The sequence below is a fragment of the Molothrus aeneus genome, chromosome 4, assembly GCF_037042795.1.
Source record: "Molothrus aeneus isolate 106 chromosome 4, BPBGC_Maene_1.0, whole genome shotgun sequence".
NCBI lineage: Eukaryota > Metazoa > Chordata > Aves > Passeriformes > Icteridae > Molothrus > Molothrus aeneus.
This window is the reverse complement of record NC_089649.1, coordinates 1,650,379-1,673,950: the sequence shown is the minus strand read 5'-3', so window position 1 is coordinate 1,673,950 and position 23,572 is coordinate 1,650,379. Positions and strand designations below refer to the sequence as shown.

Genomic DNA, 23,572 nt, shown 5'->3' with positions numbered 1-23,572 from the left:
TTATTTGCATGGAATTACCCCTGTTTTACTGGATGCCTTCTGGAATTTTATCTGGGTGAGCAGGTGTTTGGCAATGGGCTGCATGGGGAGCTGGACTCCCAGCCTCCCTGCAGGACAGAGGCTAGAGGTGGAATAATTGAGAATTGGAAAATAATTTGGAACCAGCCCTGTGGTTTCAGTCTCTGTTCACATGTCCTGTGTTTCCAGGTGCCCTTGGATGTGCTGAACCAGGATTTTCCAGGTAAGAAGCTGGGCAGGTGCCTGAGTGAAGTGGGGTGAAATTGTCGTTGCTGTACTGGGGGAGTTGGACAACACCAAGACTCAGGGCCTCTCCCTCCACATAACACACCATCCACAAGCAGTCTGCCCTGGGCTTCTGTTTGCTCCTCCTTTCTCACTTGGAAGCCAACAGAATGGTGCATAAACAGACCACCAGCAGTCCCTGATTGTTGTCTTGGTAGCAGTGATCCCATGCTGCCTACAGCAAACTGGTTTGGCTTGAGCAGCTCCTGGTTGACTGGATCAGCTAACTCATGTTGGAGATCATCTCCAGCTTCACCAGAAGGGACTCATGTTTTCACTAAGTCCTGGCAAAGGTTTGAGTAGACACGGATTGTTTCTTGCTCTTGGAAATTACTTTGTGTTGGGGGACATGTCAGTTCCATTTAAATCCAAGAGAGTCCAAGTGGAAGTTAATATGCTGATTTTTAAAAGGGCAGACTTGAAAAAAATTAGGACACTTAAAATGGAAACTCTCAAGGTCAGGGACATGAGCAAGGCCTGGGTTTCGCTAAGTCACAGCTGCAAAAGTTACCTGGAATTTTAGCCTGGTAGGGTCTGGCTGCACATGTCCAAGTATCAAGTGAAGATTTCCATCAAGGTATAGCCAACAAATGTAGTGAATGCTGTGTCTCCAGACCTAAGTTACTCTTGTTGCTCTTTCTTCTACAGGCCTGTATCCAGGGAGGTGATGGCTGAAAACTGGCAGGGACAGATTTGGAAAAGCGGTCTGAGGCAAAAGCTGTGTTTGTGCAAGAAAATTTTGATCCAGAGGTGACCATGTGAAGAGGCTGAGTGTGTCAGAAAGATGAAACTGAGACCTGTTTGCCAACAGATGGATCAGGATCCAAATGAATCACCAAAAAGTGAGTAAAGCTCCCCACTGTGTTTCAGCTAATTTGAATATCTGTTTGACCTGTTTTTTTTTCTACAAAAAGATGGGCAGGAGCATTTATAAATACACCTGCACCTGTTCTGTGGTGAGAAAAAAGCCCCTGCACTCGTACGCAGAACTGCTCTTGCTGGGAGGTGTGCATGCCTGACTTATCAGGCTCTGGGTTTCTCAGCTTGGACTACACTAATTCCTGTGTCTCATTACTCTCTTCTTTTGGCAGGGCTCCCTGCAGCTCATAAAAGCAGATTGCTTCCCTGTGGCTCAGTATTAATGTCATTTTCCCTTGGGAAGGGTGGGAGGCTGGGCTGGTGGCTGCTGCTGTGGCCGACAGGCACAAAAACACAGGATGACAATGCAGAGGTGAGCAAGTACAGACGTCATTAGAAGCTCTCTTAGGGAGGCATCCCCAGGTGTTGAAAAATCAGAACTACTCTGTTTCTGGGACGCAAGGATCTCTTGGCATAATGGGATAGATTCAAGGAGTGCAGAGGTGATCAAGCAGCGGCTGCCGAGCTGTGCAGCCTGAAGTAGAAGTGCGATTCGGTGACGGGAGAGGTCATGTCCAAACCTCGGAAGGTGTCCGGGGAGGTTTGCAAATACTTCTGCTTCTCTCAGAGTTTGATCGGGTCTTAAGGAACTGAGTACCAAGTTTTGGTTACAAGGGCACAGGTGTAAGGTGTGTTCTCCGTTTTTTTCCTCGCCGTAAGATGACCGCACAGACAGCAGCTGTACTGGCTGGACTTCTATAGGAAGAAAAAACCCTGAGGAGGAAACAAAAGGCTTTTTCTTTTATCTTTTTTTTCCCCCACGTGGCATCATTGCTTGCCGAGCGCTGCCACGGCTGAAACGCTACCTCCCCGCGGGGCATCCCCCGCGTTCCCGGGGGCGTGCCCACGCTGCGGCCCTGGAACAGGAAGGGCTTGGAGAGAGCGGAAGGGACGCAGCGGAAGGGGAAGCGCGGCGGGGGCAGTAGGAGCCATGCGGACCCGGCGCGGCACCGTCCTGCGGCCGCGGGCCGAGCCCGCCGAGCCCGACGATGACCCCGCCGAGGTGCCCGGCGGCCGCGCCGGCCCCGAGGAGCTGGCGGACGATGTGGAGCGCTTCCATGAGGAACAGTTCCGCGCCGTGATGGCCGCCCTGGACAGCGGCGACGAGGCCGGGGACAGCGAGGAAGAGGAGGAGGAGGTGCTGGGTCTGCAGCTGCCCGAGGACAGCGAGGAGGAGGAGGAGGAGGAGGAGGATGAGATTCAGGATCGGAATCCCTTTGTGGAGTACAGCGCAGAGGAGGATGAAGATGGAGAAGATGAAGAAGGTGAGGAAGATGAAAATGTTGAGGACGGAGAAGAGGAAGGAGGCGAGGAAGATGAAAATGATGTTGAGGATGAAGAGGGGGACCTGTCCATGGAAAGCGACTTGGAAGAGCGCCATCCCGAAGCCAAGCTCCCTCATGAGCTCTCCTGGGGCCAGCGCAAGCAGCTCTACTATGACACGGACTATGGGAGTGATGCCCAGGCCAAAGGCAAACGGACCCAGCAAGAAATCGATGCTGAGGAGGAGGAAGAGGAGCAGGAGGCTCAAGTCATCCAGAGACGGTTGGTGCAGGATTTGGGGGAGGATGATTATGGTCTAGACATGATCCAGGGCTACCTGGCTAAGCAGCAGAAAACCCATGATAACAAGGGGCAGAAAATTGATAAGGATCTGCAGGCCCTTTCCAAGAAGGACCAGATGAAGCTGCTGAAGCAGGAGTCCCCGGAGCTCCTGCAGCTGATGGAGGACTTTGAGGTGAAGCTCATGGAGATCAAGGATGAGTTGCACCCGCTGCTGCAAATGGTCAGAGATGGCACCATCCCCCAGGGGAAGGGCAGCCGCTATTTGCAGACCAAGTATCATCTCTACCTGAACTACTGTGCCAATATCAGTTTCTATCTGGTTCTCAAGTCCAAGAGGATGCCGGTTCACAGCCACCCGGTCATCGAGCGGTTGGTGGAGTACAGGAATATCATCAATGACCTTGCTGTTATAGACCAAAAGCTTTCCCCACAGGTCCGTATGCTGCTGAGGAACTACTATGACAAGAAGGAAGAGAAGCTACGGAAGGGAAACAAGTTTTCAGTGTTTCTCACCATGAATGGCAACAAAACCAAACCAAAACGTGCCTCTGCGCCTGTTAATGGCCAGGCTACTGCTGCTGCTGAGTTGTCGGATGAGTCAGAGCTGGATGAGGAGGCTGCCCTAAAGTACTACAAGATGATGGAGGAGAAGCTGGCACTCAAGAGGAAGAGAAGTGGAGACCAGGACGTGCCTGAAGAAGCAGCGGTGTTGGAAGGAGAGGATCCCAGTAAGAAGAGAGGGGTGACCTATCAGATGATCAAGAACAAAGGCCTCACACCCAAGAGGAGGAAGATTGACCGCAACCCCCGGGTGAAGCATCGGGAGAAATTCCGGCGAGCCAAAATCCGCCGCAAGGGCCAGGTCCGCGAGGTGCGCAGGGAGCTGGACAGATATGCTGGGGAACTGTCTGGCATTCGGGCCGGGGTTAAAAAGAGCAGGAAGCTCAAGTGATGGTCATCTTTTTGTCAGATCTGCAAGTAGCAGTACTGCATCCAATAAAAATTTTATACATCATGTTGTGGGGTTTATTCTTAGGGAAACTGGGGATGGGGTGGTATTTGGTTTTTCTTTTTCAGAGGAGGCTTTCTGGAAGGTGCTGTCTCCGAGTAGCACAGGGCTCTTTCCACACCTCGCCCATGTCTGAAGGTATTTTCCTCTCTTGTCATGCAGCTGAGTTTCCCTAAACAGGAAACCTTGAGAGATTGCAAGGAATGTATCAGGCAGAGGGAATTAAATGGGCCATGTGGGACTGGTGAGGAGATGGGATTGGATGAACCTCTTAAGGGTGGGCTGGGAAAGGGGCTCAGCAGCTGTCACTGGCCTGCTCTGTTTTGCTGTCTAGTTCTGATCCATCCTCTTCCTGTATTGAGCTGCAGAGACATGGTTAATAGTAGTTGATTTTTGTTCTGATTAACACCTTTGTTAGCTCTTAAATACCTAAAGTATGGGCACTTCTTTTAAATTACTTAGTTCCACGTGGTCTGAAATACTGTTTCCCTTCCTAAATTCAGTGAGAAGCAAAGCAAGGACTTGTCTGGATTTTATAGCCATATATGTGATAACCATATTAACTTCCCCTATTATAAATGTTAAATGTTGTCTGCTGCTACAGGACTAAGCATTGCTGCAGGACCACCTTACAGATGGCTAAGGTGTTATGTCTTCAGTGGGCAAGCAAACTTCAGGGGTGTTTTGATTACTGCCATGCCTTTTGGTGAATGCATTTTAACCCCACACTGAAGTGCTTGCCAGGAGCTGACTGTGAGTAGTCAGTTCAGTTCCAATCTGGGCTGTGAAGGAAAAGTGAGTGATAATTTTTCTGAAGTTTAACAAAAACTATCTCAGGTAGAACCTGGACCTGTGTCTGGGACAGGTTTCAGGGAGCCCATGCCTTGGTTTGTGTACCATACCATCTGAAAGGTATTAGTTTTCCATATGGAATTATTTCAGGAGAATAATTGCTTTATTTAGTAACGCAGTTGCATCTTATGGGGGTGTTTTGTGTCTGTGATGGGCCTGGGGGAAGCCAGGAGACAACTGTGTGCTCTTGATCCAGTGATAGGCCAGGTTCTGTAATACAAGCATGTAGGTGCTCTGCTTGTGCTCTGAAAGTGAAATATGCTTTTTTGGGGTTATTGTGTAAACCTTAACACCCCAGGCCTGTTTCTCCCAGGAACATACTGTTCACTGCTGGCTGGAGAATATTTTGGTCATTTTCCAGGCTGCTTGTTGAAGGGAGAGGTAGAAACACAGTAAGCTTAACCTGGACAGATGGGAAGAGTCCTGTCTCAGGTGCACTGAACAGGTTTCCTTAGATCTGTGCTTACTCACCCGCCCTTACTATGAGCAACAGTGTCAGCTGCTCCTTCTTCCCAGGGAGAAGGAGCAGCTTTGCTGCTCAGCCTTGCTGAGGAGGGAAGCAGAATTTCCCCACCTTTAACTCCCCACTGGCATCATGGTTGGAGACTGCTACTGATAATGCTGAGCTCTGCCCTGATGGCTGTGCCAAGAGGTCAATAAGGGGTAAGATGCTGGGCAGAAAAAGCAGCTTAGGTGCTTTTTCTGGGGAGGAATGGTATTGTGTAACAGGCATCACACGAGGTGTGGAAAATAGCCAGCAGAGATGCTCCCTGATCTCATTACCACAGAACCTCCTTGTGCACTTTTCACCCTTGATGCAAAAATTAAGGGCTATTGGTCCTTCATGGGTCTGGCTTTGTGCTTCCTTGGAAAGCTCCGAGCAGCTGGCAAGCACAATTGTGGTGACTTCTACCTGAGCAGTAAATAAGGGAAACAACAAATTGGTGTGCCATTACAGACTCGTTCCTAATCCCCCTGGGATTAGATTGAAGACTGGAGAGAATGCTGCGTGTCAGCGGCCCAGCCCTGCCGACAGATGGCAGCTCCTGGGTTAATGAAGATTAACTAGGCATTATGTCCACTTGATTAGTTGAGAGACTGGACAAAGCCATAAACATAATTCCCATTTGCTTTTTTGTATGGCTGATCATGGGAATGCTGTGATTATTAATGCTGTGGGAGGGGAGACACTGTACAGTGTCACTAGGAAATACTTGGAGTAATGTTTTGTGCAGAAGGGAAATTCCTGGTGGTGAACAGGTTTTGAAAATTCCTGAGAAAATGGACATATGGAATCAGGCAAGGACCACAGGTGATCAGGAAAAGAAGCAAGGAGTGGATCAAAGTCCTGGTTAATGCTGTTTTTTTCCTTTTCCAGTACTGCTTCTGGGGAAGGTGCTGATACTGCCAAGAAATGCTCCAGCCATGAGATGGCACTTGTCCTTGCCAGGGCCCTGCTTGGAGAGGACTGGCAGCCTCAGCAGCACCCAAAGCAGGTGGGACTCACTCCGGTAACAGCTTTGTCTCACCTCCATCACCCTCACAGCAATGGAAGGACCTGCCCTGGGTCCTTTCCACCCGCTTGCTTGGAGCACAGTAATGCAAAGGACAGTCAGTCCTGCCACACCTGCACATAAACGATTCATATTTAAACTGACACAGGCAAAGTGTAGAAAGCTCCAAGGTATGAGCTATTGTTTTTCTGCACCTGGAAGACATAATCCTTGAGGGGTGATAAGCATCCAGAATAAACCTGGCTGCCTTTGGAAGCTTGGGCAGAAAAGTACAGTGGCAGAGAGGAGGACAATGCTTTCTGCATCACCACCTGAAATTTCTGTTTATACAGGGCAAGGAAAGTATATTGAATAACTCACATGGAAATACATTTGCTGCTGCTTTAGATTTTGTCAAGTTTTTTTCTAGCTGTGTGGGTTTTCCTAGCTGTGTTCCATAGTATTCCATCACACACAGTCTGGGTATTGTTTTACTCTTGTTAGCACGTAGAAATTCAAACATTCAGCTGTGCAATTTGTGAAGTGGATTAAGGCATCTGTTCAATTACTTGCAACATGTTGCATGTCTTGGGGCAGGGCTGAAAAATTAGTCTCCATGAATCAGTAGCCTTTACAGTTTTGCTTTTGCAATTTTAATGTGAGATTTAAAAAGAAAGATTAAAAAGAAAGCAATGTGTTTCAGCTTAACCCCCGTGCACGGAAGGCTGGGTGTTCTTTATAAACTGGCAGATTTATGTGCTTCCTGCCTGCTGACAGCACCACAATCCACATTAATTACCTTGTCTTCTGAAAGACTGTCCCAAGTGAAATTCCCAGTAGCACGCTGTATTTGGCAGTTGTAATACTAAAGAATATACTTGGACTTTGTCCCCTTTTGTCCCAGGATCTCAAAACGCAGCTGTCCATGAGTTCTCACGCCGGGGAAAGCCAAGGGGAGGCAGGAGATGGTGCCCCGGCTTCGTTTCACGGGTAAGAGCCCCTGCACCATCAGAGGGTGGCGGCTGTCACCGGCCGAGCTCCCGGCGGTGCGGGGGGAGCCCCCGGGGGCGGAGGCTGGGGCGGCCGTGGCGCTTCCCGGCCGGGGCGGGGCGGGGCGGGGGCGGCGATGGCGGAGGCGGAGCGGGCAGCGCTGCCGCCGCTGGCGGAAAGTTCCCGGGACGGGGCCGAAGCGGAGCTGCCCCCCGGCATGGAGCGGCAGCCCGAGCCCGGGGAGGCGGCGGCAGCGGCGGAGGAGGAGGAGGCGCGCCCTGCCTCGCCGCCGTTCTTCCTCCTCTACCCCGGCCATGGAGGCGGCGCCGCGGCCGCGCCGCCCGGGCTGTGGAGACCCCCGGCGCCCCGCGGCGGGGCCGAGCTGCCCGTGCTGGTGCTTAGCTACCCGGGACCGGACGGAGCCCGTGAGTACCACGGGGCTGCTCCCGGGCCGGGAGCGTCCATCGAGGCGGGGTGGGCGGCAGGCCGGGGGTCGCTGGGCGGCGCTCCCCTCCCGGAGCGCCGCTGCCCCGAGCGGTGCGGCTCTCGCAGACACAGGCGAGCCCGGGCTCGGGGCAGCCGCCCCAAAGCTGCCCCTGCCCCTGGGGCTGCGGGGGGGACGCGGCTGCTCCCGGCGGTGGGAAGGGCGGGGGGCTCGGGGGGAGGCGGTTGGGGGGGGCGGCATGTGAGCCGTGCTGGCCCAGCAGCTCAGCAAAACCAGCCCCACAGAAAGCCCTTTGAGGAGTATCGGTGCCGCCCTTGGAAATCCAACAGGCTGCCCTGGCCACGCGGGGTGTAGTTTAGGGGCTGGGGAACACCCTCTCGGGTTTCCTCCTGGTGTTGGTGCGGAAAATAAATCCGTGGCGAGGGCACTGCGCGCTGGAGACCTGAAGAGGCTGAAGTGCATCGCTGTGTGGGGCGTGTTGGGTGACAAATAGCATTCTCTTTTGTAAGATTCTTTATGATGTTCTTGTGGTGTATTTGTGGAAGCTGGAGTACTCTGAAGTACTTGGGTGTGTTTTAAAATCAAATAAGAAATACACACATGGGTGCATACAGAAGAGATCTTCTCTTTTCCATCCATCCTAAAAATAACCAGCAGCTTCATCCTCTGGGCTGCTGCCAGAGCGTGTGTGACTGAGCTTTTGACCGTTGCTTTGTCACCTCCTGTCCCAGGTGAGCATTCACTCACTCAGGAGCTGATTTGTTTGGAGCGGGTATCTGTTTTTTTTCTCCTTTGGAAGCTGATGTACTTGAAGGCATTACTCAGCAGAGCTAGAACCAGTGAGGTAAGAAGTCCGTGTCTGTAATGCCAAGAGGAGGTGAAATGCCCTGACTTTGCTCTGAGCTCTATGAAGGACTGTCTGTGACTGCCAACTTATGTCCAAAGTCCCTCTATGTAAAATTGTTGTTTGGAATGACAAGCCCCTTTCAAGACCTTCAGTTTTACTTGTTATTTTTCCCTAATCAGGAGATCTTTACCTATAGTAAACCCTGTGATACACACTCAAGGGCTTGAGCTACTTCTGGTAGAAAAGAAGACTTAGAGAAAAATATTTAATTGTAGCTGTTCAAACTTTGTAAGGAGCTCTTATCTGGACGTGGGGAAACCGAAGTAGTGAGATGAGCAGTTTTGTGCACAGGGACTTGGTGGAGAAGCTCAGTGGTTCAGAAATGCTTTGTCCTGTGTCAGCCTTATTCTGCAGTGATTGTTCAGGTAAGCTTTGTGAGAAACCTTTACAAGATGCATATAAAAGTTCCCTTGTTTTTGTGAGCCATGGAGGTGGAGCTGCCTGTGCAGTATTGAGTGTCACAGCTCGCTCAGGGGCTGACTGATGCCGTCCGTATCTGGAGGGAGCAGGAATCAGCATCTATTTGCATGGTGTCTTGAACTCTGTCTTCTGGGGCAAACTCTGTCAGTAAATTCAGTAAATCACTTTTTCCCACCATTTCTTTTTTTCTTGCTGTGTTTTTTTTTGTTTTTTGTTTGTTGTTTTTTTTTTACAGTTCTCACATTTCTAAGAGCATCTTTCATTTGTTCCCACAGAGCAGCAGGAGCAGTTCTGCTGTAAAGTGTTACAGGGAGGCAGTGGCCACTACACCAAAAAGTATTTCACAGCATTTTGGAGGTTTTTTTTAAGTCTTTTTTTCCCTGTTACAACTCAATCCTTGAACTATTCTGTTGTATTCTCACCTGATTCCAAACATCAGGTGAAGGCCAGAGCTGCTTTAGGGAAGGAGACTGCAAAAACTCATGGAAGCAGCACCTGCTTACTTGTTACAGGTGGTTCCAGACAGAAGGAACAAGGTGATGTACTTAAAACATGCTGACCTGCAGCAAAACCTTAGAACAGAATAATAGCAACTTGATTAGGCGGTCCTTAAAAAAACCCTAAACCAAACCCCAGATGTTTGCTTGTTCTCACTGAAAGCCTATCCAATACCAGGAGGATACTTGAAGTAGACTTTTCCTTCCCTTTCCTTCAATTATGAGAGTTACTTCAATCCTTAAATAATATCTCCATGTTTCACAGTAGGTAAAGGAAAAATTGTCACTTCTTAACTAAGAAATTGTTACTGGTTTTTGGATTGTTAAACCTCCTTTTGCCCATTCCTGTTTGAGTGTGTAGGGTTGGGAGTAGCTGGTATTTGAGGTAATGTGCATATCTGTCCTGGCAGAGGCGTCAGAAGCAGACTTTGCTGTGTAGATGCTGTGTTGCTAATTTTATCTTTTTAGATTACATTCCATGTCAGAGATGGCTTTGTCTTTTTTGCTTTGCAATCTCTACGCAAGGGGGAAATCTTTCTCCTAATGATGGAAGCACAGGTTGCTCCTGTGCAGGCCCTGAAAATAGAAGTGCACCCAAAGATGCGCCCTGGAGGTCCTGAGGGTGGTTTGGCAATTTGTTTGGGTTTCTTTGTGTAGATTATTCTAATTCATTCAGCTTTGAAACTCCAAATACTTTGCAGTACAGCTGGCCTCCCAAATACTGGTGGCTGAGGGAGTGCTTTGTGCTCAGGTGGTTGGTCTGAAAATTCCAATGCAGTCAGTGTGTGATTCTTTAATCTTAAAAATGTTTTGGCAGACCCCTGCTGTGTTTTGCAATCTAGCCAAAGCCTTTAAGAGCTTGTGCCAAAGTGTAGCTCACAGGAGGGTTTGTAGGACCAGTCAAGGCTGCCTGACTGGTTTGAGATGGAGAAAGTGGTTCATCCTGAATAACCTCCTCTGCATTTATCTGTGATTGGGGTTTTCCTGTGTCCATGACCATCCTGGAACCCTGATGGAGTCTTACCAGGTGCCCTTGAGTTGCCTGGTAGTTGTATGAAAGGTTTTATGGGAACATTATATTTGATACCTTTCTTTTGCTTCTTCATGAGATGGTTTGTTGCATTTAATCACTTTGGGGTGCAGGATGGGGATAGGGAAAAGCTTGTCTTGTGGTTTTCAGGGGGTGATAAAAAGTCATAAGTTAAACAGTTCCTGTTTGGGTTTTTTGGGGGTATTTTTGGTCTTTGGAAATAAGTCAAAGTTAAGGAACATTTTCCTAGTACTTTAAATATCTCTGTGGAGTACTTGCAGCAGGATCATTGCATAAAGGAGCCTGAAAATAGAACTTCCCTTCAGCTGGAAGGGAATTACTGGCTTCTGTTCTTTCTGCATGTTAAAAGCAAACCAGTGGAAGTTGAATGGTTCCTGATTTTTTAGCAGACCTTCCCTGTGATCCTGATGTGTGGGGCACTTGCCTGTGCTGAGTTCAGCTGAAGACCCTTGTGAAATGGGAGCTGCAGGGTTACACCCAGTGCTGTTGGCATTTCTAATTGCTTTGAAAACAAAGAAATTAAACTGTCTGTAGTGAGATGTGTTGGATAATAGCGTGAGCAGTAGCTTATGGTGCTTTGTTGATTCTAAAGGGTTTGTTTTGAGCGTGTGCAGTTTGTTTAGACCCTGTCCAAGGGTTAGCCAGGGCCAGCAGCTGTTCTGTAGCAGTTGGTACATGGCCCTGTCACTGTGTTAAGAATTTGGGGTGCTGCGATATGGATGCTGCAGCTAGAGGCTGTGACTGCTGAAAGGGTGTATAAATATAGGAGTTAAGATGCTGTCAGCACGCTTTATGAACTCTGTTCTCTTGGGGAGAAGAAACAATAGTAATTCTTGTTTTCTGTGTGATAATTGCCCTTTGTGTCGCTGGCAGAACAGGCTGCCTGGTGCTTGCTTGGGTTTGGCCTAATGGGGAAAGAGCTGCTGAGTCAAAATGTGCTGCACTGAGCAGGAAGTTTTCACCAAAAGTAACTGCTTCCTCTTGCCAGTCAAAAATAGCAGCTCTTAATCCTCTTGCCCAGTTTTATGTACATGATGGTGCCCTTTTCTCCTTACAGCTGTCTGCATTGGCATGCTGAATTCTGTATCCAGCAATCTGTTTTGGCATTTCACATCCCCAAGAAACATGTGCTTGCCTCTGAGTATTTCTTAGGGAAACAAAAAGCAGGGAGAGTAATCAAGGTCCTGTACGCTGGGCATGTGTTATCAATATATTGTTCTGGTGCCAGCCTTCTCCAACGCTGACTGTCCATTTCAGATGGGTGTTACACATCTGCTCTCCCCAAATACATAGGAGCCACACAGGAATGATGTCGGATAAGCTCATTTATTAGTGCCTGATAGCTTTGTTGAAGTGGGTGGTGACACTGTAGCGACCTTGGGAATGAGAAGCCAGTCTGGTGACTTGGGACCTCTTGTCCCCCAGCACCAGGACCCTGTGGGTTGGGGACACAGGTGAGATTCAGCCAGTCAGGAAGGGACAGGGAATGCAGTGCTGTTATTATAAAATACTATAATTATATTATTGTTGAGAGTCCAGAGGCCTGTTTCTCTTCCTGCTGAGTAATAATATTTCTTTGTCAGCCTCACCTGAGCGGCATGATTTTCAGGGGAGATTTTTCAAGTATAAGATTTGGGTCACGGTGTTTGTGGTGTTCTCCTTTATTGTCCTTCCATGTGCACATGCCCTGCTAAAAGAGCTTCATCCTCAGTCACTGGAGCGCTTAGAGCCAGATCATTTTTTCCTTCCTGTTACCCTGAGACAATAAATCCATCCTAACATTTTTTTGAACGTGGGAAATTCTAGCTCCAAGGTGCCCCTTGAGAAGATGGTACAGCGAATAAAACCCAAACTGCGTCTCGCACACCTCCCGTGAAAACAAAGGTGCCGATTGAATTCCTGTAGTGGCATGCAGGGATGTGAGCGGAATACAAATGTGCCTTTGTATTGCTGGCGCTGCTCCTTTGTATTCCGGGGGCGATGGATGGGGGTGCGGCGGTGCTGCGCTCGCTCCCCAGCGGGCTGGCACAGCCCGGCCAGGAGTTGCTATGCCCAGGAGCGCCTGACTGCCGGCCCCGCATCAGCAGCGTCTCGGCAGCATCCTGGGAATCGCAGGCGATCACATGAGCCTGGATTTCCAGCTCAGTTCATTAGTCAGCCATTTTGGTCGCCACCCTGCTCCCTGCGCACAGCCAATCCCGGCGGCACTCGCTGCCCGAGCTGCGCCGGGAGACGGGAGCAGCGCTCGCAGCTCGGCCACCGGGACACTGCCTCTCCGCTCGTCCTTTGTTTTTTTTTCTCGGGTCATCACCAGAGGAAGACACTGTTTTTTGATTCTGCTGCCTCTTTTTTTTTTTTTTCTTTTTATTTTTTACTTGTTTTTCCCTGCTGCCTCTGGTGGAGAAGCCAGGTTTTTGTGGATGCTGAGGATCAATAGCCTCTAGCATAGCTGGAGACAACGGCAGTCGGTGGAAAGGAGGGAGGCAGAGCTAAGCGGGAAGGAGCAGCGTTTTTACCTTGCTTGATCTATGAAAAGGCCAGAGCAGCCTCTGTGATCCTGAGCAATCTGTCCTTTAATCGCAAGGTATTTCCGATTTTCTTCTTCAGAAAGGTTTTGTTTTTAGTCCTTATTTTGCCCCCGTTGTTGTTGTACCAGCTGAGTCATCATGTCTGCTCTGACGCCTCAAAGCGACATGCCAACCCCCACCACAGACAAGATCACTCAGGCTGCCATGGAGACCATCTATCTTTGCAAATTCCGCGTGTCCATGGATGGAGAGTGGCTGTGCTTGCGCGAGCTGGATGACATCTCGCTGACACCCGACCCCGAGCCTACCCACGAAGGTACGGTCCGGCTGTGCCCCGGGAGCCCCGGGCCGGCTTTGTTCCGGCGCTGCACCGCTTGGGAGGGGGCGTCTCCGGGACCACAAGCTCGTGTCCTGCCTGCGGAGCCTGGAGCAGAGAGCCAAACTGCTGCTTCAGATTGCCCTCCGAATTTGTAACCCAGCCCTTTAAGGCAGATTGGTGATGCATTCTCTTTTTAGCTGTATCAGGTTTGTCTATCTCAGGAAGGAAGAAAACCGTGGTGTGTGCTCGGTGAGACCATTTAATCATGATTCTGCCCTTAACTCGGGGCTGATAGCTGTGTTAGTGAGCAGCCGGCTGGTACCGGAGGAGCACAGTGGCACCACCGCAGCATGTGCCCCGGTCGTGGGGAGTTTTTTGGAAAGCCCCAGCGATTACGTAGCGGTGCCCATTTTCAGGTGACGATGGCATCACAGTGCCCCAGCTCGCCTCTGATGAGCGTGCTGCTGTTTGTAATGGCTTGGAAGCCTGAAACGTGGGGATGTAGCACATCTTGCTTTCCCCTGGAAAAAGGATTTTGAGTTGATAAACAGTTTAGTAGCAGGACGAGGATTGAATGCACTGAGTACTAAAAGCATGAGAGGATATCTGTGCAGTGCTCTGCCAATAAATAAGTGGGGAAGAAGAGGAGGTGATGAGTTTCTGCAGGTGCTGAGGTTCTGAGTGCCCTTGCTAGATGAACCTTTTGGTTTTAGAGCAAGGAGGCCCCAGCTTCTCATGCCTGACCCTTTTCCAGTAACTCCTGAAATGCCACTCCGCCAAGCAGTCTGGCTTGGCCCGTTTGATGCTGCCTGGTTAAGTCCGGCAGTGTCTTATATTGTCTTGCTGAATAAGGCAAGTGAAATTGTGGTGGGGATTTAAGCTTTAAAATAAATTTCCAAGGGATAATTTAATTTCCATTTGACAGCTGCTTTCAGTGACAGTAGCCCTTGGGTTTGGATTTGGCTTGCCAAGTACTTAGTCACGCAGTGGGATACCAGACAGAGGTTTCCAAGGGAGAAATTTAGCATTCCCTCTGAAGCATATCCCAGGGGTTCAGGGAGGTGAGTACTGGATGAACAGGAATTCAGTTGTCTTCCAATTCCCATGTTCTTGTGTGTTACACTGAGACCTTCCTTGGTCTTAACTCCCGTGTTTTTTGAGGTGTAATTACAGTCACTCTTCAGTGAATACCAGAAGGGGGTTAGAAATCAGCATTTGCTCATTTCATTACCATATTATTTAATTCATGTATCAAAAATAAATACAAAAGAGCAGCACTGTAACAACCTTCCTGGTAAATGAAGGTTGCTGGTTGGCTGTTTGGGAGTGTATTTGGTTCCAAGCTGTATTTTGAATAGAGAAGGTCAGGAAGAGCGTTGACAATAGGAAAGCTGACACAGCTGTATCCCAGTGTTGGGTCTGGTGCTCCTGCATCAGCACTGCTGCTGTGTCTGCAGGGTGTGCACAGGTCAGGGGGACAGGAGTGTGGGCTCACGTCCCTGGGAGTGTCTCCAAAAACAAAACTGATATGCAAAGGTAGGCATTATGAAGAACGAAAAAACAAGCTGTGGAATTCTTCCAAAGGCGTAACAAAGAGGAACAGTTTTCTCCTTAGAAATCAAGAGATATAAAATATATGTTGCACTAAGTACCAAATCAAAGAGCTTGTTGGATTAAGATTTGAAGCCTTCCATTTGCTGTCCCTCAGCTCTTGCTGCTTCTGGAGAGTTTTGTCCCTGGCCTCTCTTCACCCTGTGATCTGCTGTGCCCCCCAGCCCTCGAGCAACCATCCTGCCTTCAGTCACAACAATTCCAGTCTGCACAGAGCTGGAGCTTGAGAACAGCTAAGCAAAACTTTTCTTCAATTTAAAAACAAGCAGCAGGTACTGAGTTGCTTGCACCTGGGTTTGTTCCATATAACCTGTAGCATGGCCACTCAATTTAATAATAAAAGCAATTAATATGCTTTTTCAGTTGATTGAAGCAATTCTGTGTGCATATGAAAATAAGCAGATTCTGCTGCTTACTGTAAAGCTGCTTGGATTAGAGAAAGAACTCATTTTTTTAAACAGGCTGTGATCTTAATAAGACTCTCAGAACCTTACTGTCCTCTGCAGGCCCCTCAGAATTAAATGTGACATTGGTGGTTGTTAACTTTGTTTGCTTGCAGTGCGTGTGATGGTCCTGGAGGCATCTTAAGGGATGGAGGTAAAAACCACCTGGACTATAATTCTGTTTCACGTTGAACAGAGTGTGTGTATGGATGGCATTGAACACTGCTCTCAGCTGTGGGGAGAAGTTAAACAAAATGGCCTTTTTTTAGGCTGTTTAACTGGATATTAAATTTCTATCTTGAATAATCATGAGAAGCTTCACAATAAGAGCTGTGGAAATTTAAGTCCTCATGAGATCACCTTGTAGTAGCATCCAGAAGGAATATGTGTGCTAACTTGAGAGAACTTCGAGGAATTACAGTATTCCTCTCTTTATTAATCCTTCTCTATTTGCACTAAGAGCAGCAATTGGAATTAGAATTTATAATATGCGAAGATGAAATTATCTTTTCTATAGGGCAGAAGCTAAGGTCAGATTTTTTCTTCTTTTTTGACCGGTAATTTAAAAGTTTTAGTTTCTGGCATGTGCTTGTATAGAATGCCGTGACAAGGAGTTACGGACCTCTTCAGGAAAAGCAAATGTTCTTCTTAAAACCTTCTGCCCATTAATCTGTTGCACTGATTATTGAATCATCAGTCGGATTTAGTCTTTTTTTTCCATTTTCCATCCAAGTGTTTTTCGTACCTCAAAATGATGTAGGGAAGCAGCATAACCTTACTGATAATGCTTTTGTTGTGCAAACTGGCAACAGTTAACCTGGGTTTAGGGTTTCTGCAGTAGAGTGGAATAGGAACAGTAAAGTCATGGGAGAGGTGGGATTTTTCAGTGCTTTGGGCCTTTCCCATTAGAAAATAAATCTGAATTGTACTGGGAGTGGCAGGGTCCTTTCAGGTGTGGACAAAAACCCACATGAAATGACTCTATATTTGCAAAAGCCTCTTAAAACACATCTAGTGATAGAAACCCCTAAATAGATGAGAAGTTTGAAGGAGCTGGAGACCTGATTTAACAGAAGAAATGTGAAGTCAGTAAATGCAAGTTAGATGAATTACAACGTGTTTGTGGTTATAAATCTTGGGAATAGCAGTTAGGTCATGTAATCCAGACTTCAATGCAGAAATTACTCTTAAGACTTATTTTCTTTGCTCTTTTAAGCTGTGTCAGTCTAACTGGAGTCAGAGCTGGGGAGCTTGGGGCAGGATTATATCCCTCAGAGGTGGTGAGTCACAAGTGCTGCAGGGAAACCAGTTGGGTGTCAGCTGAACTGGGAAGTGAAAGATGGGGGAAAAACCCCAAGGGTTTGGGTTTTTATTTTCTTGGTGTAAACTGTCAAGGACTAACATAGGATGAGAAATTTCCCATAGCAGTTAGTCATGTGTTTCCCTCTGAAAACAGGCTGGTTGTGCAGAAACATTCCATACAGCTGCACACAGCAGCAACATAGAGAAATCAGGTGATTATTTGATGGTAATCATGTGGGGATGGGAGTAAGACTTAGGGTGGGATTAAGCTGTGACTTCACGTGATGTACATGGCTGTTTATTTGTCCCATAGGTGTAATGGAGAGTGGACTGGGAATTTCCAAATTGTCTGTACTTCTTTATTTCCTTTTATTTCCTTCTGATTTCTGGCCGATCTTAGACTGCTCTTTTCTTCTGTAGGCAAGGCTCTCTGTGTATATGTGTTTATTTAGAGATGGAATGTTTATGCAGGGGGTTTTAAAATAAATGTTTTTTTTGTCCTGAGTAGATGGTTCCTGGCATTCCAGGCTGCAGACAGCCTGGTGACTTCCCCAATTTTGGGCTTGCAGGGTGTTAAGAGTATGATGCTGAAACCCTTTGCACATCCCTTTTCTTTGTCAACAATTGGTGATCCATCATGTTGGCAAACCTAACCTGAAATAATTAGTTCTGTACCTCCCATAACATGGACAGCATCTACCTAATTTTCTCCCTTGGCCTCTTTATTTGCTATTCAATATATTCCTAAGGTAAAGAATATCAGAATGCAATTCAAGTGTAGTAATGCTACCAGAGGTTCCCCTTTCATAATAAAGGAATATTTGTCCAGATTTGGGCCAAGGCTTTCCCAGCAGCAGGGCTGACTGGGCAGCATCACTAAGGACTTTCTGTATCAAGTTCAGTTTTCATTTCCCAAAACTGACGCCTTGGGTTTTTTTAGGTTATTTTACTGATGGCTCAGTCTCTCCCAATGAGTTTGTTTAAAATTTCTGTACTTAAAAATAATTTTAGAAGTCCTGACCTATTGAAAAACATGTGACCTTTTTTTCCTGATGGAACAAACTCTTCCCTGTGAGGGTGGTGAGGCCCTGGCATGGGTTTCCCAGAGAAGCTGTGGCTTCCTCATCCCAGGAAGTGTCCAAGGCCAGGTTGGGACTTAGAGCAACCTGGAATAGGGGAAGGTGTCCCTGCCCATGCAAGGGACGGAGGCAGGGGGTTGTCATGGTTTGACGCTGGCACGATGCCAGTGCCCCCATGAGAATACCCTCTCCCTGCTTTCTGCTGTGAGATGTGACCGGGAATAAGCAAAGCAGGCTCCCACTTAGAAATAAAGAAGAATTTATTAACTAAACTACAAGGGAAAGGAAAAAAAATAAAGAAACAAGGAAAATGAAAACTTAACAAATACATTTCCTCCTCCTCCCCACCAAATTCCCAATACAATGCATCCCCCAAATCATTGACTCTCGGTCCGGCACCACCCTTCAGAATACTCAATCCTCAGTTCATCAAGAGGAGAAGGAGTCCTTCTTGTGCCAATGGTGGCCTCTTCCTTTAATGTCCAGCGCTTTCACCACTGAACACGGACCAGAGCTGCTTCTAGGGTCGACTTTTAAGGATGCTTCGTCCCCGTCCAAAAAGGCACAGTCTCAACTTTGGGACATCTGTCTGCCCCATAATTTTCACCCCCTGGGGCCATGGGGTACCCACACCGAACCCTCTTGGTCCTGAGGCATTGCCTCCCCCTACAATGCAGTCCCTGTATCACAAGGAAACATGGTTCTGTCCATGGCTACACACAAAGAGTCCACCATAAGCTACATCATCTCTTCCACCTGAGTTCTTTATTTCTTTCGTGGCCCATTTCCTCTTATCTCTATCCTCATTCAGCTCCAGGAGGATCAGCATTTGTAAGGTTTCCATCATCCAAGAAAAGGGTTAAAAATCTGAGGCTCTGTCTGTCCAGAACCCCGCAACCCCCTTCTCCTTCTTGGCCGGCCACTATTAAATTTCAAGGTGGCACAAGCACAGGCTCTCTCTCTGTCACTCCAAGAGGAGGGGGCGGGGGTGGCTGCCCGATGCCTCTCAGTGCTCCTCCACCCTTCCATCCTGCAGGGGCCTTCCCCTCCCTTCTGTCCAGGGCCCGGCCTACCTCACCCGGCCCCATGGCTGCCCCTGCCCCGCCCAGCCTGCAGCCAGGCAGGCGAGCTCTGAACCTTTCACTGACCGGAACCCAAGGGAGCCTGCCGGGGGAGAGCCCTGCTTTAACCCCGTGTTCTCAGAGGCGGAACCAAAGTCCCAATGGCCACATTAGGTGCCAATATTAAAATCTGAGCATCCATTGGCCTAACCACAGCATCCCAGAAAACATATTTCCTGTCAAACCACCACAGGGGTTGAATGAGATGAATGTCAAAGTCCCTTCCAACCTAAGGCAGTCTGTGATTCTGTAATTTTATTTAATCTGTTTCTGGAGGAACTTGATATCCAGATGCTCTGTGTGAGATGGTGTTCATTAGTTCAGAAAGGCTTAGACTCCCAGCTCTATTTTAGCCCAATAACTTCAACCCTTAAAAACAAAGTAAATGTTGAGCAGCAGTGTGAAATAATTTTGATGCTGTTCCATTCTCCCAGGGTTTACTTGTAAAAGCTTTCTTTGGCTTGGGAAAGTATTGCCTCTCCTTCAGTGAGATGCTGCTGCTGTGTCAGCCAAGGGAGTGACTGCAAACCCCTCTGTTGTCCAAATAACAGATGGGATTCTTGTGATTAATGTATTAGAGACAAGTTCTCCAGTCCCTTCCTGAAGAACTGGCTTGAGTGTTCATTCCAATGGGATATTCAGTTCCATAATACTGATCTTCCTGGGAATCTGGTTGGAATGAGTTAATCGTGTTATGGAGACTTAAAAGCCTTGATCATCCTGTTATCTAAACTTCCTACATAGTGAGTTAAATACTTTCCATCATAATCAAAAGTATTGAGTTTTTCACGCCCCAAAAGGACTATGGAAACTATAGAGTTTCAGGTCTTTGTGATTGTTCTGTGGGAAGATGTTTTTCTTTCCCCACTGTTGCTTGGTGGAATTTCCAGACAAGTGGGAAAATATACAAGGTAAAAGCGATGAACTCTATGCAAAGTGCAGCTAGATGCATGTAGAATGAATGAATATAGGAAAGAAAGCACTAATTAAGTGTGTGCTTTTGCCTCTAAACCCATGCAAATGCCTTAGTACCAGTTTAAATTCTTGCAGTTCCTGCTAGAAGAAGATGGGTTTATGGCTTGTAGGGATAGAAGAGAAGAAAATATTTGTGACTCCTCTGGATTTTTCTCTGGGAGCTTTATGTGGGTTACTTGCTAAGGGTTAAAAATAAATGAGAAAGATGAAATGAAGCCTATGAGTTGTCTCAGTGCCTGTTACCCAGGTACTGGTAAATCTGGTTTTGATTGTATGTTCTTCCCTGTATATGCTTTGGGTTAAGAAAAAAATCCAACCTCCCAATATTAGATAAAAGACCTTGCAGTGGTGGTGTGGCTTCCCTTACTGTGTGCAGGGAGGGATTCCGGGATGATCAACATCTGGATCTGAGTCCCGGGGTGCCGGGAAGCGTCAGGGACAGGTGCACTGCAGTGAGATTCAGTCTCCTGGCCCTTGGGAAGCAGCAGCACCTGTCATGAGAGACCAGAAGCCATCACTGTGGCACATGGGGGAGAGCATCACCCGGGCTTTGGCTTTAAACACCAGGGGTTTGCTCCAGGGACGGTGCTGCTTGCTGCTGCAGTAGCGCTCATCCCCAGGGCAGTGTTGGGGCTCAGTCTCGTAGCGCAGCGTGAGGCTGCGGGGCCCGCCGGGCAGCGCCGTGCAGCACACGGGGCTCAGCTCTGGGCTGAGCTCTGGCGCTGGGGCTCCCGGCTATTGCTGCACTCCCGGGGCAGGAGGCGGGCGCTGTGTGGGAGGGAGGAGGGCCCGGCAGCCTCTGGACTTTGCTCAGATCGTCGGCACAGTTGGCTGGGGAAGGGGCCGGAGTTTTGCCGGGCTTTGGACGTTGTGCCGATGGCGGGTTAGCGCTGGGGAGCGCGGGTGCGTAAGTAGGGAGCCAACAGTGCCCAGGCTCCGGGGCGTTTATCTGGCTCGGCTCGCTGCGTTTGGAGCAGGGACTTGATGGGTGTGCTGAAACCAGTTCTCCTTGTCCTGCCTGCTTCTCTCCCAGGATACCTCCCTGGCCCCGCCAAGGAGAGAGGTGCTCCCCTGACTGAGTCCTTGGGAATCGTCATCAGCCTGGGACCCATGTAGGGCTCGGCTGGGTCACCTCTGCGGGATCTGTCATTTGGGGTGAGGGTCATAACAGAGTTTAGGCTCTGCTGGACCTTTAAAATGCCCTCAGTGTGTGTTTTCCCTGAACGTGCCTGCTTCCCACGTGTGGCTGTGTCCCTGTCAGCAGATCCTCTTGGGGCTGGATGTGAGGAAATTGAAGGAAAAGCTGACATTGCATAAATATCACAAGTTTAGTGCTTTTATCTTATAAATAAAGTAATGCCTTTGTTGCTTTTCTTTTTAGGATGTGCTTTACAAAAATGTTGCTTGTGTTAATGCAGAAACAAAACTTCTGCAGCTTTTCTGAAGCCTGCCCTGGTTTGACTCTGGGAGAAAAATGCTTTGCTCTATTGCTTTGTGCAGACTAATGAACCTTTTTGACTTGCAGATCTCTTGCCACTATGAATTAAGTCTTGTATGATGCAAATCTCCCTTTCAGTTATGCTTTTCTTACACCTTGATTTTGAATCTTTCCTTTAGATCACGGCTTGCATGACGTTTTTCTTTCTTTTCCTTTCCTTTTGCTGTTTGCAAAGACTCTTGGGAGGATTTGACAGATGTGGTGGAGCAATTGCGCGATGATTCCGAAGGTGCGTTCCACACCCACATCTCACAGCTCTTGTTTGTGCTAATCCTTGGCTTCTGCACTATTATTTTGAGCCCGAGTGCAAAATGCCGTTAGTTTCCCTTTCCAGTGCCAATAGCTGTGGCTTTCCTGCATTACCTTGGTGTTGCTTAAATAAATGTTTGCGGGTTTTTTTACTATTTTGACCTGAAGCGGAGGTAGAAGTAGGAGATCAACAAGGGCTGTTTGCCTTCTCCTAAATGCTTTCAGAGGCAGTAACTTCCTGAGCCTGGCAGAAGCACAGCTTAAAAGGTTGCAGCAACATATGGAAGCTGAATTTTAAAAAATATTTCAGAAATCACTCTGAAGCTTTAGGTTTTCTGCAGTATTTCTGTCTAGATTCTTCAGATTTTCTGGCAGTATTTGCCAAGGCTTGGCAAAAATTATTCCAAAACTTGCATTGCTAATTTTTTAAAAACTTGTAAAGTACTAAACGACAAACTTATTTATAGCACTTTTTCCTTGGTTTTTAAGAAAATGTGCAGATATGAAATAGAGTCCCCAATGTAGCAAGTGGTTAATCAGATTGATACTTTGATGATTAAATGCAGTTGCTCCTGCAAGGGTTTCAGCTGTTTGCAGCGCAAAAGGCTGATGTTCTCATGCACTGAGCACACTGGTCCTTGCTGTCATCTTCCACCGTGGTGCCTTTAACTGCTGTGCTGGTTCTGTGCCCGGTGCTGCCCACAGCCTCCTCCGCCACAGGAAGTGTCCTCCTCTCCTGGCACAGCAGCCGTGCTGCTTCCCAGAGAAGGGCATTTTCCAAGGCAGGCTTTTAGGAAAAAAGAGGGGCTTGAGACTTCTTTTTTTTCATGAAATATTGTACAAGTTGTTTTGCATTTATTTTGTCAGGTGAGAGGTGTTTCTCTGCCACACGGAAGCAGCCGTGTTAAATTTACTTTAAGTTGCTGTTCCTGATGTACGATGGAGAACAGTGATGAAATGCTAATTAATTGGCATTGCTTGCTGTGGGTTTGTTCACTTCTCCAATATTTCATCGTTCCCTGCCTTTGATCCAAGTTTTAGCTTCATTTTAGTTGCTTCTTCCTTCTTTTAGAGTAAGCATGAGGAGTGATAAAATTTATTGTCACCAAATGAGAAGTACCAAGACCAGTCACAGCTTAACCCTTTGAGATCCTGTATGGCATTGACTCTTTCTTGACTTTCAGGTTCCTGGGTACAGATTGTACCATTTAAACAAATGACAGGAGTCTCAAATGCTTTTGGAAACATCTTCATGGAAGCAGCTGGTTAAAAAAGATGTCTGTTCTGTAGAAGCTGCAACATTTAAATAGTAAAATGTCCTAAAAGGACATTCTTTTGTTTGAAACCCAAACCCTGTGGAAAGCCAAGCTCAAGGGCTGGGGATTTACTTTAAGGTTTATGATGTGGGCTGTGTAGGAAAGGCCAGGCAGAGGTTTTGCAGTTAGAGGCAGAAGGAAGTTGGAGGAGGTACCGGCTCAGATGGAACACACCAGGATCACACTTGTCCCAGCTTAAAGCCAGCCTGACAGTTTTACTGTGTACAAGTCAGCCCTGCCTGCCTACCCTGCCTTCTTTAAAGCTGTGCGTGGTGCAGTACATAGAGCAAGAGTATCAGTTACTTAGCATTTAATTTTTGGAATAAACCTTAGGGATTTTATCCACTTTCAAACTATATGAGCTAACTGGTTTGCAAGATGAGAATCTTGGATAAACTGCACATGCAGAGCACAATTGCTCTGAGCAGACTAAGGAAGCAGAAACCTTGGATTAGTGTGATATGGTGAAAATACTTTTCTATTGAAATTAGCCAATAACCATGGCCAAAGGAGCATTTTCTTCGGTGCTCTCTTGTACAGTTCCTTTAATTCTGTGTTAGGGATGGATTTGCTCCCCAAGCAGAGTCACTGTGGATTTCTTGCTACCCAGCAGAGCAGCAGCCTTGGCCAGTGAGGAAATGTGATGAGAGAGGATGAGGAGGAGTTCTCTGTGTTGGCAG

The 23,572-nt window shown here is 47.7% G+C and overlaps 2 protein-coding genes across 6 annotated transcripts in view; both read left to right on the top strand.

Moving 5' to 3' along the window:
- The first annotated feature begins 2,136 nt into the window (after positions 1-2,136).
- On the top strand, positions 2,137-3,802 carry UTP3 (UTP3 small subunit processome component). The gene has a single exon (XM_066548891.1). It carries the CDS (start codon positions 2,153-2,155, stop codon positions 3,737-3,739), a length of 1,587 nt encoding a protein of 528 aa, XP_066404988.1. The 5' UTR covers positions 2,137-2,152; the 3' UTR covers positions 3,740-3,802.
- A 3,507-nt stretch (positions 3,803-7,309) lies between these two features.
- The window catches only part of RUFY3 (RUN and FYVE domain containing 3), a 32,204-nt gene continuing 15,941 nt past the window's right edge, over positions 7,310-23,572 (top strand). Inside the window, exons 1-2 of one of the 5 annotated variants that reach the window (XM_066549377.1) lie at positions 12,575-13,295; positions 21,503-21,556. In XM_066549377.1, coding sequence (XP_066405474.1) covers positions 13,118-13,295; positions 21,503-21,556 — 232 coding nt within the window. In that variant the 5' untranslated portion in view covers positions 12,575-13,117. Of the gene's footprint in view, positions 7,557-12,574; positions 13,296-21,502; positions 21,557-23,572 lie in introns of those variants that run through there. The other 4 variants (XM_066549373.1, XM_066549374.1, XM_066549376.1 and 1 more) reach the window with 4 other exon arrangements.

Excerpts from the sequence above, each read along its gene's own strand:
- UTP3 (XM_066548891.1), top strand. The coding sequence starts at position 2,153 with ATGCGGACCCGGCGCGGCACCGTCCTGCGGCCGCGGGCCGAGCCCGCC.